At 45.6% G+C, this 15,511-nt stretch overlaps 1 protein-coding gene across 2 annotated transcripts in view; it reads left to right on the forward strand.

The window, feature by feature from the left end:
- Window positions 1-15,511, forward strand: part of Centrocortin (uncharacterized) — a 32,881-nt gene that overhangs the window by 5,513 nt on the left and 11,857 nt on the right. The window contains exon 1 of one of the 2 annotated variants that reach the window (XM_071789307.1): window positions 1,404-2,039. The exons of the other annotated variant lie outside the window; for it this stretch is intronic. Within the exon in view, the coding sequence (XP_071645408.1) occupies window positions 1,964-2,039 (76 nt within the window). The 5' untranslated portion in view covers window positions 1,404-1,963. Of the gene's footprint in view, window positions 1-1,403; window positions 2,040-15,511 lie in introns of those variants that run through there. 2 annotated transcript variants of the gene reach the window in all.

Consider the following 15,511-nt stretch of genomic DNA (forward strand, 5'->3'; position numbering starts at 1 on the left):
GATTTAGTCAGGCAAAGTCGATAATATGAGAGTATTAGTCACACAATATATAAAGAGCAACGAAGAAATCTCAAAACTAAATGCAAAGTATCCAAATTTTTTCCGGACAAACTTTACTAGTATGTTTTATGAGCAGAAATAGGAAAGAAAATGTTATATAAACATAAGTCCTAAAATACTTTATTAGAAAGTTATAACAAAAATACGAAATGTGTAAGAAACAATTTCAGTTAATTCATTTCAAAGTGCCGTCCGCCCACGTCAATACAAGCTATACATTATTGAGTTTATTACCCTAGAAAATTGAACCCGTCAAACTAATAAACATTGCAAACATTGGTAAAGACTGTGTGAAGCGGCTAAATTTTCTGTTAGGGAGTCTTCGTTGATATTGTCTAATTAGTCTAATAGAAACCCTTGCATTTCCTGCACACAAATCACTCACAAAATAAAAATCCGTGTATTCTTCGTTTATGAAAACTCGCGGAATTTTAGGACAATAATTGTTCTACAAGGTACTGCTCGTCACTAGTATAAGTTTTCAGTTTTTATGATCACCTTCAATCATGTCAAATATATAGTAAAATCACGATTAGAAGAGAAGCGGATAAGATAAGCATTTTCAAGCTTCTGTTATTTTACACCGCAGTCCTGGCAGTAGCAGCAGTATTATTACGCAATGGAACGTATACAATAACGCGAGAGAGCGAAGAAACGAAGACCTAATATAAATCATACGACGCGACGTTTATTGCGTGTAGTGTGAAGCATCGTGAACAATGATAACCGGGACTTTCTCCAATATCTGATCATTCCTCTCTGCTCGTTGCGCGAGTCAAAGCGTTACGAAATTCACGCGAATATGTTAATTCGGCTGCGCCGGCGAACTTGCGTGCGAACATGCGTAACGCGAGAGTAAGCCGCTGCCGTTAATTATGCCACGACAAAATAATAAACAAATCGACGTGCGTAATAATGTTTCGACGTTCACCTACAATTTTGCCTCGCTCTGCGCGACGGCAACGGGCGCGTTCCTCCGTTGCGTCAACGCCGTTGCAATTTCGCCGCGCGATCCTCAGCGAGGGAAGAAAACGCGTGCGCGCGTTTATGAACAGTTCTACTCTGCATGCTCCCTCGGAATTTGCGCATGGTCATTCAATCCTTATACGGGCAAAAAATTCATAGATATTTCGAGGCGAAGATGACTGGCCACTGGTCATCAGCGCGGCTATGGGATCTTCTCCTCGCCGCCCCTCTTCCACCTTACCTCAGCGTGGCGATAATGACGCGATAGCGCAGTCGCCGGCGGCGACGGCGGCAGGGACTGTTATTGATCGCGCGTCACGCGCCGCCGTGTTTCATGGCAAAGAAGGCGGTGCGGGACGCGGCGCGGCACGGCGAGGACGCTCGCTATACGCCTGGACGCGACTCAGCGCCTGGCGGGGCAGTGCCAGCGGTGCCAGTCAAGCCGGAGTGACAACGTCGGAGCGGCCGCGTTGCGAGCTGTCAAACTGCCGTGGTTGCTCGCGTCGCTGCTCGCCGTCGTTCGGGATATCGTGGTGTGCGAAAGCCGTGTGGTCGATCCTCGAGTCCACGGCCGCCTGGTCCGAAAGCTTTACGAGCGATCCTGAGGGAGACGGCGGACGCGCCGTCGCAGGTGGCATCGGGAGTAGTCGCCGCCGCCGTCACCGGGAGAAAGTGACGTTTCGGAGTCCGGCAGTCCATGGCCGGCGGCTTTTCGCGAGCTCTTCGAGGTCCGTGAGGCCCCACGAGTCTCCCGAGGCTCCCGCACGTCGATTGGTTTGCTCGTGGGCCGTGCGGCGAGCGCGCGCCAATAGCTCCGCGAGCGCACGGGCCAGGCGGCCCCTCGCGCCGCCGCGCCGGTTCGTGGACGTGGACCCGCTCGGTGCCGCTCGACTGTATCGAGGACGTGCGCACGGCACCGGTGACCACCGTCGCGAAAATGAGCCTGCTGTCCTCCTCGATCGGCGGCGTCCGCTACCACGCGGATGAGGACGCCGACCACAACATGCTCCAGGGTAAATCTCGGCTTCTGTTGTCCATTCTACACATATGTACATCCGCGCAGGGGATCGATACTTTGTCAACGTCGACGCGCTCCGCGATTAATTAGTAAATTTTCGAAAAGCGATGATAAAAAAATGTCGTTCGAGATCTCGTCTCTTGAAAGTGTCGCCCTCGCGATACGCGGTACGCGCCTCCGATGTCAAGGCCGCGGCTGCTATCATCTCGCCAAGGGTGCGCAGGTGCGACCGGCGCGGCGCCGGAATTACCGAAGTTTTCGAGGTCGATCACGAGAACCCCATGACGCGCGACGGGTGATGGATCAATGAAGCGACGAAAACAAACGTGCAAATGTGAAACGCGCGCCAAGTCCACTCTGGACATCGCCTCTTGCATAATTGCAAGAGCGAGTCAGCATACAAACCGCCGTTTACGTTTGAGAAAATGTTATCGCGCGAGGTAAAAATTGTATCGGCGATTGCATCAGTTTGTTTTACAAACGATTCGCACATTCGATGTTACGCCTCCATCAACCGCGTTCCTCGCGCGTCCCTTTTGGAAACGGCAAAAGTTATCCTCCCGTGTTACATCGGGATGGAATGGTTCCGTAGTCGAGGCGGCATGACTCATCGATTTGTCGCGCGATACGCGCACCCGTCGTGTTCGTGGGCGCCGTGAGTGGAAGACATTCAAAGCGTCGACTCTTGAAGATATTCCCCTCGAGGTCGATTTTTCACCATCCACGAACGTCTTCGAAAAAGCGAGAATTCGGAGATTGTCGAGAACCAATCGTTTCCCAGAGACTACGGGCCCGATATTTTTCACTTTAACAGACTATTAGCATCTCGCATATCACTCCCTCGTCGAATGATCTGCAATTTTTCACGGGACAATCTCGCCGGTGATCGACCACCGTTCGCTCACTGACTCTTGAACGAACCCGCGTTTAATCGTGACCGCGAAGAAAAGACAAAGACATAAAAGAGGCGCTCGATAAGCACCAGTTACGCGCGATTAAATTTTATCATGTGTTATTTTCATTCGACCTTACTGTTATTTTCGTCGACGCCGCTCGATTTCCGCCCGATCGATCGGCGGACGATTCGTTCGACTGGTTCGACAACTCCTGCACATGCTTTTCTTGAACGGAGCGGAATTTAATTAATATACGATTTATCAATTTATTCTCACACCAAAGGTTAAAGTTAAGTTATTTCTTGTAATTTAGTTCTAGAGTGAGGGAAATTCTAAACGCCCGCGGTTATCCTTCGTTTTCAACCGCAAGCATCGTTACGTGTTACGCCTCTGCTTCAGGAAAAGATGCGCGTTGAACGTCAGAGATCTTTTGTGAGATGTACGCGACGAGAGGATCGCGTGTATAACGCCAGAAACGCGAGAGTTTTATGGATATTGATCGGCAGGAGTATTTTAGATCGCGGAGTCTGCGCAGCGTGCTCGGCGAATTACATCGCCGAGCGTCGTGGAGCTTGCGGCTTGGCGTTAATACGCCGTGAAGGAAGCGTAGGTAATTTACAGAAGAAAACACCGACGACTCGCGAATCACGGAAGTTTCGCCGTTTCTTTCGCCGAGAAGACGCGCCTCGAGTTTTGCGCTCGAACAACTCGTCGTAAGACCGTCGTCGCGGCCATCGTCTCCGGACCGGTCTATCGCGCAATCCATTCATCCGCGCGTACGCTATTAAGCTATTAAAAGTGGCCGTTCGCGCGCGGATAATGGAGCGAGCGAGCGCGCGCGCAAGATAAATAAAGCACGATGATTTATGCAAACGACTCGCGCCATTGCCGGTCGCGTTCTGGTTGCTCCTTCCTATCTCGCGTAGACTGGCATACCTAATATCGCCAGCGAAGGAAATGACGGTTGCGCATATTTATGATCCACGCTCGGGGCACTCGCGCATGGAGCTCTCCGCGTTTAATTCCCGCGTAAAAATCATGGTATGTAGGGCACAAATAATATGCGGCCCGACCGACTTGGCCGCCCGCGGTAGTGACAGACGATTAATCGACAATTACAGCGCGTTCCAGAAAAGTACTGTCGATTAGGAACGAGGACTAAATATACGCACCTATATATTCTAAATGTACACCTATATATTCTTTTTTTTAACTGGAGCATAGGGCCTCTATGAATTTGTTCTATTCGTCTATGTTTCTGGCAAAATCTAATTTAACTTTCATGATATCTTATTGTTAGCTCTAGAGCTTTCTTCCGGGAATTCGGCGATGTAATTTTTTGTGTATGTGCGATAAAATTAAACACAAACACACAAAGTTTTACAATAGATTGAGAATAAAAATAAATGTGACAGGATTGTGCGTGTCTTTGGGATCTAAAGGTTAATCACCCTAAAGAGCGAAACCCCACTTGGTAGGTTGCTATGAAACACTCTCCCCGATGTTTTCCGTACATATTGTGTATCGATCGTCTCAATGCAACGGTTTCAAACCTGAAGGTCTGATGGATAACTATTTTGCTACACTTAAGAGAATATTCAAAGAGAAGTTGCGAAGATCCTTAGCATGACGATCTCGCGATCATCTGTCCTAAGAAATTTGTTGTCTTCTAATTTTATAGTGGCGATTATAATCGGCAAATAAATCTATCATCTAGAAAAAGCTACTGTATCGTCCGCGATAGTATTTTGTTTGATATTGGTAATTGGCTATCTTATCACGTCGATGCGTCTTTGCACTTTGAACATCACCCGGCGAATATAAACAGCTCGAATAGTAATTTTTGAGTGAGATAGTTTCTTAGAATACAATCGTTTCATCTTCTTTAATTAAATGTTTGATCGATTCGATATAGATCACCTAAATAACAATTTCCTCGTAATACTTGACGATTAACATATAGATGAGCAATGCCGTGCAATCTGCTCCGTAGTAATGCGATCGATATTGCAATCTCTTTTTCTGTATCTCGACACTTCAATAGGTACCTTATAGGATGTCTCTATTGTTATCGAACAGCGCCGTGAAAGAATCTAAGAACACGAGAAAGGAAATCAAACTTTCTCGTCGCGTCGCCTGCAATCAAAATATTATACACGCTTATTGCCATCGGCTTCGAAACGCGATCTCTTATTGACTCTTGTCCACAGATAGACAGATATCCTCCCGCCGAACTCCCGTAGCTCTATAATAATTACGAGATAACTTTAAAACTGATCCTGATTAAAAATAGTGGAAGCGAGAACGACGTTTAAATTTCGTCGTTGTCTACAGAAGCATGAATGTGCCTCTCTGTAGGGTCTGTTATAGCTTTTCTTCATCTTTGGTCGTCGATATATATTTTTCGATTGGTTTCAATCCCCGTATTTAGGTCTGATTTATTTTTGCCGTACCTTCGCTCGGGATATTTTTGTTAGACCAGTCCAGCCGCTATCTGCTTTATACACATATTTCCAATGGTGAAAGCCGCTCTCTGATAAGAATGTTTTCACAAGCCCCTCAATCGAGGGCTGCAAAGATTGTCGAATCATTTTTGACTTACTTTCCGAGCTTGTTCAATGTTATTTAACATTATCGAACATCGTGAAATCTTTCACTCTAGAAAGTATCGAAGTCGCACGACATCTTCGACCGAGCGTATTTACATTATGATTAATTGACAGGCAATGATATCAATGCCGATAATAATTTACAATTTTCAATATTGTCCCCCGGTGAAAGGAGGAAGGAGATGATCTAGTTTCGAGAATCGTTCCATCGCAATCAAAATCGACATGCTGGATATACTTTCGTAAACGACTGTTAGGTAGCTAAAGTGTGAAAAACAAGATCAGCGCGCTTTAACGCCTGGCACAAATCATTCACGTAGAGATAGTGTACGATGATTGAATTTAGAAAATATCAACTCGCGAGAAAAATATATTGATCGATAAAATGAAAGAGCCAAGTATACGTTCATACGCAGTACGTTCTTTTTTTTTTCTTACGAGAACCGCTGCGAACGCGCGTTAATTAGTTCCGTTTTATCGGACCCAGCCTGTTTTGGAGTGAAGATTTCAGATATTTTGTTTCCGGGCACATAGTTCATGCGGTACTCGTTAAACCGGAATTCCGGTGTCTAAGAGTGCGTTATTGAAATCGGAGAGAGCGCGAGTTCGAACGGCGCAGCAAAAACAGCGGCTGCGTTAACGCGTGTCGTACATCAACATCGGTCCGCGAACTTTCCAATGTCGCGTACCTTTTCGCGTTTGCCTCGTGGCTAAGTGGAACGTACATGTCCACGTTTATATATTGGTCATTTTCGTACCATAAATACGGCCGCTTTGTCGATTAAGCTGTTAATTAGCGATTACGTTCTCTCGAGCGACGGGCAATTGGCGAAGCAATGTTTATCTAATCGAGAGGAAAGTTGCGTTTCTTTGACGAGAACTTGATTCGATTATAATTATTGCCTCCGGGAGTCTCTCTCTCTCTCTCTCTCTCTCTCTCTCTCTCTCTCTCTCTCTCTCATGCGCGCGCGCAGTTGGACATGATAGGGAAGAGAACGCCGGACTCTTTGCCATGTGCACATCATTGTTTTCTTTTTGCACGCGAGAGGAAAAAGGAAAGGAAAAGAGAAAGATTATATCTCTCCCTGTCTTTCTCTTGATTCTACCAATCAATCTATACTTATCTATCTACCATACATCAAATTGTAAAATTATTAGAATTATCAAATTGAGCCTTTATTAACTTCGACGTATAATCCGTATAATTTCTTCGGGATTTCCCACTTGACACTCGCAGTGCCATGGACGCATTAAAAGCTTTCAGACCATTTATTTAAAAAGGGCTTATCGCGCTCTCACGTATTTTTCTGTATATTGATTCTATTAAGATATTTCGTGTTCCATTAAGTGCAGAGAGATAGCCATCTCTCATCGTAGTATAATAGATGACAAAAGCCTTCTTACTTCGGGCGCACGCCGGCTCGATTAATCGGAGCGTTTAGAGAGGAACACGCACGACTCTCTCGCGCAAAGCCATCACATTCTTGACCCAGCGGGTCGGCCGACTAAAAACACGACGGACGCAGAATCGTTACGCTCGCGTGTAACACTTCGGCCAATCTCGGCAATCTCGCAGCGGTCGGCCCGAGCTAAATAGCGGCTCCCGCGCAACGTATATTCATCTGTGAGAAAACGTACTCCGCGATCGTTTAATCGCGGGCGACGAAACGATATCGGTGAGAGAAAGAGAAAGAGAAGAAGCAAAGGGGAGCCGGTGAATTTTAATCCGGCGAGACAGCCGCCGCGCCGTGCCGCACCGGCACGAATCCGATCGGACGTCGACTCTTGGTTCGCCGAGCGATTATATGCCCAGTAACGGTACAAGGTGCAGCGCGCACTCGCGGCGCACTCGCGATGACCGAGGGAGACCCTCGTAGAGATGCCTATCCTCGCGTAGAGAGATGCACAGCCGGCGAATCTCCGTGACCTGGAACGGAAAGGCTCCACACGGCGCGGTGGCCGCCAACCATAAGTTCCCACCTGGAATATATCGAGGGATACGCGTCCATAAGATTGCACATATCGCTTGCAGACCCGCCGATCGCCTGGTGATCGATCGATCGATCGAATATTTTTCCAAGCTGTATAAAAATTCTTTTCCCGTGTCCCGCCTTCGCCAGCCCTCCATTTTCGCGGACACGAAGTAATAACGTAACACCGTTACACTCGTCGATAGAATTATTTAACGTTGTCTCGCGAATAACGCGATACAACTCGTGGGAGAGAAGGAGAGGAAGAGAGGTCAGGAGTACCTGTATACGGAGAGACAGACCATAAAGATAGAAAGTCGATGCAGGTGCGCGACGAGAATAGCGCCACGCTGGCGCTGATTGGCGTATAAAACTGACAATATCCCCGCGTAATTATTCGTCTCTTAAGCCGACAAGGATGATAAGCCAGGCAGATGTTATCGCGCACCCAAGACGCTACGTCGTTCCCGCTAACTATCTCTCGCGAGAATTATTACGGAGATAATCCCGGCGTATCGTGTATACTTATGTACGCGTTACGTTACGGCCGGCGCGACGGCTCGTAACATTCCGTAACTGCCGCGCGCGTCGATCTGTCTCCCACGAATAAATAAATCCCTCCTTATCGTTATACAGGGAACGACGGCCTCGTTAGAGAATGTTTCTCTCTCTCTCTCTCTCTCTCTCTCTCTCTCTCTCTCTCTCTCTCTCTCTCTCTCTCTCTCTCTCTCTCTCTCTCTCTCTCTCTCTCTCTCTCTCTCTCTCTCTCTCTCTCTCTCTCTCTCTCTCTTCCCGCGTGTCGAATCCCGGCAATCGCCGGACCGACCACGGCCTGGCCCAGATGCACCGGCGCGGCCGCGGTCTCTCTCGTTGACCGTGCACCTCCTCGCGACCCACGGGCGACGCATTATTCATCACGGGATCCTCCCGCGGAAAGGCACGGCTATTCATCGCGGGCTCCTATTCCTGAACGGATCGGTTCCCTCGTTACTATTAATACAATCGGCCTCGCCTCGCGCGGCATGGCGCGGCGTGGGCGCGCGTTTTTCTCGCTTGGTCCTCATCGAACGGGTTGATACGCGTTCACTGGGTGAGTGTACGGTATGCGGCATGCGCCTGTTGCATTCCCGCGCCGCGTTTACTTCTCACATACTCGCATACCTGTTCCAGTTCCTGGGCGTGTCTCCCCTCTTCCTCGCGATCCTCCGATCGCCACGGGGTGATCGGGAGGGCGAGGGGAAACGGATGATACGGTAATAAACTGCCGCGCGCGATTGAGAAAAGGCGCGGAATCGCGCCTTCCTTTCGAACGAGGTAATACCGCGACGGTATATCGTTTCCACGTGCCATCACGCGAGACGCGTACACCGCCGCGCCATGTGCACGCCGGTCGATGTTACGTCAGCGCGAAAAGGCCCAATGTGGAACGAATTATAAAAATCTCGTAACGCGCGCGCGAAGGTCACGCTCGGCGTACCGCGCGAGATCGTTGCGTGAACGAAAGGAATTATGCACGCACGTAATAGGACACGTATAAATAATGAATTTGTCGATGCTTCTCTTTCTTTCGTTTCCCCTTTTTCCCGTATTCGCCAACCTATTCACAGTCAGCGCGGTGGTGGAACGGGTCCCGATCACTCCGCGTGCTTCGCACAGCGAGTTATCCAGATTGCTCGGGCTCTCAACATTACTCCGAGAATGTCTCGTCGCGTTGCGCGAAAAAAAAGAGAAAAATCCAGGCTGATGTGCGCGCGGAATGGTAACGCTTTCTCGCCTCCTCGTGCGTGGAAAACCAAAGTAATCTTCGCGAGAGCAATTTACATTTCCGGACGGTGTTTAATGCCGCGCCGCCGGTTTCTCGACTCTTTCACGCACGATATCGCCGTGAATTAAAAGCGAGGTTACTTAATTTGTTTTTTTTTTCCTCGGCGATCATGATCGACGCAGATCTGGCCGGTCCTCAGGCCGGTCCACACGCCGATACAATGATCGTTTCGCGACGCGACTCGAATGCTCTCGCGGGACGCCGGTGTACAGAAAAGGGAGAGAAAGAAATGTCGGTGGCCCCGATGCAGTCGGCGCGCGCTTTTTTTCCATCGTAATTCCACGTCCATAATTTACCCTGGCATTGTTACGCCCGTTTCTCTCGTTACCGACGACGCGTGATACTTGGCCGCGTGTGTGCATCTTCGCACGCAATGCGGTCACTCGTATGATTTTTGTCGAGCGCCACACGCATATCCGCGCGGCGGCGAGTCTCTCTCCTCTCTCGACTCTCGGCTCGGAATATACCATCGTGTTACGCACGATGAATATGGTAATGTTACTCGCGGATTGTTACGATTTTTGTCAGAATATCTAATTGTTAGCAAATATATCTCGAGGATGTGTGCATGTTAGATTTTATCCCGAAACGGAAACAGGGTAGCATTGTGCATCTACTAAACATCTCTTATTTCTCAAAGAATAAAGACTTATGTTGGGGCTTTATATTGGAGCTTAATGTATTGATAAACGCATGTAGTTTTTAATTTGACGCGGTATAATATATCTACAAATACATAAAAATCTTACAATATTGTGAAGTAAACCTAATCGAAAATTGAAATAAAGTGTATCTTAACCAGACATTTCGATCTTTGTTGAGATCATCTTCAGTGGTACGTTCAACTTGCGGAGTCAATTATTTGTTAAATTACTCTTATTTGTTGAAACACTTGAGGATTCTCGGCTGAAACTGATGTATCCAGTGAACACAATATCCCAATATTGGGACATAAGACGTCATGGAGACATCTTAATGACGTCTTTAAGATGTTTTATGTCTCAATCTGGGGTATGTTTGGGGACATATTTCTCCATAATGACGGATATTTTGTTTTCTTGGCAAGCAAACGTTCCTTTCTGCTTCTGTTGCGAGACGCAACAGGCAAACCGGGCAAACGTAATTAACCCTTTGTAGTCACACATGGGTCATTTTGACCCGCGCTCAAGTTTGAAGCTAAATATCGGTAAGTGCCTGGCTTAAAATGGGGCTTGGACTGTCATCTACCAAGAGTTTGAAGTATCCTCTATAGGTAGAGACCGTTATAGTCATTTGACTAAAGCGTCAGTGTTTATATGACAGCGGTTGCGAAAACATCGTGCACGAATGCGGGTCACATTAACCATCAGTAGTGTGACTAGCACGTAATTTTAGTTTTAAAAAATCGGATTTTTTTATTGTGCTTAAAACAAGCGTCTGAACCGTAAGTGTGACTGTGGCACCTGCGATATATTTTTTTCCATTGTTTTTATAATAATAACGGTGTTATTATTATAAAACGATTGCACTAACTAAATGACTTTTTTGTCGTTTTATAACGAAAAAACAATAATACTTATATTTTTGTGTACTCAGGATATTCATAACCCTAGAGAGCACTTCTGGGGTAATACGTTACCCCACGCGAAATTCAAATTACGCCCCTGACTTAGGAAGGTTACTTTTCATACCGAGACCCTAACCATAATTCAGTTTAGTCATCCGGCAGTCGACCTCCATCATTCAGCGAATGCGTTAGATCCGTGCAGCAGCTAAAAACCGAAAAAGAAAATCGTTTGGGGTAAGCGTATTACCCCCTTTGGCCGTTTACGTTCGACATTTACCACAGTAAAGTATATTTCAGATTTTTTGTGAAAATCGGTAACGAAAAATTATACACTTTATAGCACTCTCCGGAAAATTCTACCCCTGTTTCATATATATCAGGTGTATGCATAAGTAGTTTCCGGTTTACTAAGAAATGGCGCCAGCGAAAAGTACGCAGCGCATTAATTTGAAATATACGTCATTTTGTTCGTCTAACATTTACACACACAAGTTGAGTCCGCCAAAAACTAGCGTGTTTGTTTTATCGTTCAGTGATCATGTCGAGTTTTGTGCCTGAAAAAGAACATTTGCGGCACGCATTGCTTTTCTTATTTAATACAAAAAAAAGGCTGTTGAAAGCCATCGTTTGCTGGTAGAAACATATGGTGAACACGTTCTATCGATTAGAACATGTGAGACATGGTTTCGACAATTTTAAAGTGGTAATTTCAATTTGAAAGACAGTGAGCGCTCTGGTAGACCACAAAAATGCGAAGACGAGCAATTGCAGGAGTTATTGGATGTTGACCCAACTCAAACTCAACAGCAATTAGCAGAAGCATTACATGTGTCACAAGAAACAATCAGCAGACGTTTACGAGCAAGGGGAAGATCAATAAAATCGGTAAATGGGTCCCACACGATTTGAATAAACGTCAAATGGAAAATCGCAAAGTCACTTGTGAAATGCTGCTTCAACGCCACGAAAGGAAATCATTTTTGTATCGAATTGTGACGGGTGACGAAAAATTAATTTCCCTTGTACGTGTTTTTATTTTTTTTACCAAAAAACCGGAAAAAACTTATGCATACACCTGATAATTGTTTAAGATTCGGTCAATTATTTCATTTTTGCTGTTCTTGCACAGCAACTGATTAAAACTTTGTAAAGTTTTTGTGGAGTTAATTTTACTGTTTTCATATACTTTTATAACTTTTGACTACCTTTCAAATAAATAATAATCGACAGAATCTGTTTTACTTTCCATTTCTTGCGATTTTTCCCATCCGACAGTTTTTCGTCATTTCCTCTACTTCAGACGTTCAAAGAAATATGTTTTTTTAAGAAACGAAAAAATCGCTTACATGCCCTTGAAGGTTGTCTATTCGTCTTTCAAAATCCGTCGGAATTTAAAAAACCGGTGAATTTTATGAAAAACTATACAGCATTTTTTATAAAAATAGTCATTTTAGCTCAATTTTTGGTTCTTTTTTTTGTTTTTTGAAATTTTTTAACTGTTTTCTTTTTACTACCGCAAATTGATGACTACTATCGTCTTCCCTATTAAAAAACAAACGAAATTATCTATTAAAAAGTTGTCTAACAACAAATAGAAACATTATACACGCGGTACAAGTTTGGGGTAATTTATTACCCCGTTTGGCCTTTCACGTATGAGAAAATTAAGGGATGCTCTCTAGGGATAATAATAATAAAACACATTATTTTCTGATAAATCCACATTTTTTTCACTCCAAAATCGGGCTTCTTTCTATAGAATAATACCTTTTTTGAAACGCGCACTAGAGGACTATTTTTTTTCTTAAAATGTCGTATCTTAGGAGTATAACCTGCAAATTTTATTTAAAAAAATTAAAAAATCATAATTTTTTAAGTGAAAAAGCTACTTTTTTACGCATGTATTCGTTCACGATTTTTTTTCAACATGTTGCCATTTGATCTCTCACAAAATCGTAGTTGTTTTATATTCTAGAATGTTCAAGAATTATTTGAACCCAATCGGACCGATACCATTAAAATGGCAACCATTCAAAATCGACTGGGTCAATATGACCCAGTATGACTAACACGGGATTCTATACAGAAGTGTGACTACGAAGGGTTAAAAAATGCTCGATTTGAAAAACTGAGACTATTTTGCGATCGTGCGTAACAATCACAAAGCCGTGTCTGCGACGTACAATGTATACCTTTTTTTCATAAATAATGGAATAAAAAAAATCGAGGTTCTAACTCTAAAATTCTCGTTTTGCATGTAGTCCACGTGCGTTGGCACTACAAGCGCGATTGTTGGTCCATCCGGTTCATCGCGCGGTGCCATGGTACACCGTCCCACGCAGATCTACGCGAATTTTTGTGAAAGTAAAGGACCCGAACGCGAAGAATTCAGCCGGCACACGCGTGACCGGTAAATCACGTTTGGCACACTGACTCGATTTTACGTGGCAACGTGTGAACGATCTCCTGGCAACCCCATGGAGGATGACGTTAACGCTCGCGTGTTGCGTTAATGGAGATCATAGAGATCGGCGAGAAAAATGGCAGTGGAAAATAATCGCGACCTGGACGGCTCGTTATTATACACACGCGCGGTATTATTCCTCGCAATCGCTATACGCGCCGTGGGAAGGTGTCTGTCGTGCGAAGAGGATGTGCGCGGCGCTAACGAGTCTCTTTCTCCTTATTGCGAGACATTTCGTCGACCTCCAACCATAACGAAATGCCAAATTACGCGAAGTATTCTCGCGCCATAGCTTCGCCCATTATCCTGTTTTTTCATATTTTTCCCTCCTAAAATAGATACAATTAAATTCCGTCCCGGCGCATGGTAAACAGTGCGAAAGAGTTTTCTAGAGTTTCCGCGCTAATATCTCACGTGCTAAGTTTTAAATATAATAATCTCGCTTACAAAATCTGTGAGTAAAAGGACGTCCTGTGCGCGCCTAAGCAAACCGGGTATCCGCTCGTACACGATGTTAACTAGCGGATTAATTACCGCGCACGCTCAAATGATAATGCCTCGTGGACGTGGAAATCAAATTAGCATATCGCGGAGATAATCATCTCATCGCTATAATCCAGCGATTATATTCTATGGAGACTGAACGTCTAATATCCTGCATCCCGTAACGTTGCCCGCGGGGCATCCCGTAACGTTGACCTTCTTTCTCAGCCTTCGCGCGCTTCAAGATACCTATACCTATGTTACGGCTTTCCGATAGCTGACCGCGGCACGATATCGATACACGTTATCTACGATCAATCCGCGATCCACACTATAGGGCATCCTACGAACTGTTCCAGAATCGTCTCCCGTCTCAGACCGGAGAATCGTAATATGAATTCGCTCTTTCGAGCTCTCTTGGTCTCTCGAGGATAGCCGGGAAGTGAATTTTTTTTCTCGGAGAGAATTTATTTTGCGGAACGATATCAATATCCTTCCCCGCCCGCGTGCGTATGCATAATTCCCTTCCTTCCTGCGTCACGAAGCGCAATTTACGAGGTACTCCGGAAACTTCTCGCAGGATGCGCACATCAGCATGCACACTCGTCCTTCCGTGCGAAATCGCAGAGTCGAGCCTCCTTCCCTCGCTGATCCTCGGGAGGGGTTGGAAATCTCGTCTCGCGATGACTTCGCGTCTTATCCTTCTTGCTCAAACTCCATTTATTCGCGCACCGAACAAAATTGGCAGCTCTCACGGCGCAGCGATGATGGCATCTCGTTAATCGCTCGGGCCAGATGTACTAAGCCAGATTCACACGTCTCGGGAGATATTACTTCCGCTTAACTCCCGACGTCCACGCAGCGGCACGTTAATGGAAAAAGACGATGTGAATTAAATTGCCGTGAAAATCCGTGCAAAAACCACGCGACAGTTCCGCTCGCTTTCCTCGCGATCTCGTCCCGTTTATCGCGAGACCACTTTTTCCCAATTAAGCCACGAAGGTGAAACAGACGGAACGGGCGGCTATAGAATGGCCTTGTGCGACGAGATCGATTCGACACGTAGATTAGAGAAGATTAAACTTCCGTTTAGTTCTCTCGCGAGCGTTGCTACTGTTATAACTCTGTTAATTCTATCGTAATAAGATTAGCGTTATAGGAGAATAACTTGCTGCGCCTAAGTATGGCTCGCTGGACCGTCAGCATTACCCCGTCGACAAAACAAGATCAATCTTATAAAAGCTGACAAAGATAAAAGATATATCGCGCAACAATACCGGTTACATCTTACATCTTAATAGAACGAACACGGGATAATGATCGATAATTATGTGTGAAATAGCCAAGGCCGGTCGTTCTTTCGACGATCGAAAGTACCGAGAGGTACTTTCACTCGGCTTCCGCTGGTATAACATTGTCGAAAGAGCACATCCGGTGCACCTTCTCGTCTAGTTTTTTAGCCACAAAAGAAGAATCACGAATGAACTTTCGGAATATCGCGAGCTGTCAACGATCGGACAGTCTGCTTCGATAGGTGTGATTGTTCTACGATATCAGATAACGCAGCTTCAGACCTGCTACTTTAGAAGTTTGCGCTCTTAGTTCTCGTGTCTTTCCCGAGGCGTAAGTACGGTAAAAGGCCGTGACGCCAACTATCTTGCGGCTGTTCCCCGG

The sequence above is a fragment of the Temnothorax longispinosus genome, chromosome 9, assembly GCF_030848805.1.
Source record: "Temnothorax longispinosus isolate EJ_2023e chromosome 9, Tlon_JGU_v1, whole genome shotgun sequence".
NCBI classification, from domain to species: Eukaryota; Metazoa; Arthropoda; class Insecta; order Hymenoptera; family Formicidae; genus Temnothorax; species Temnothorax longispinosus.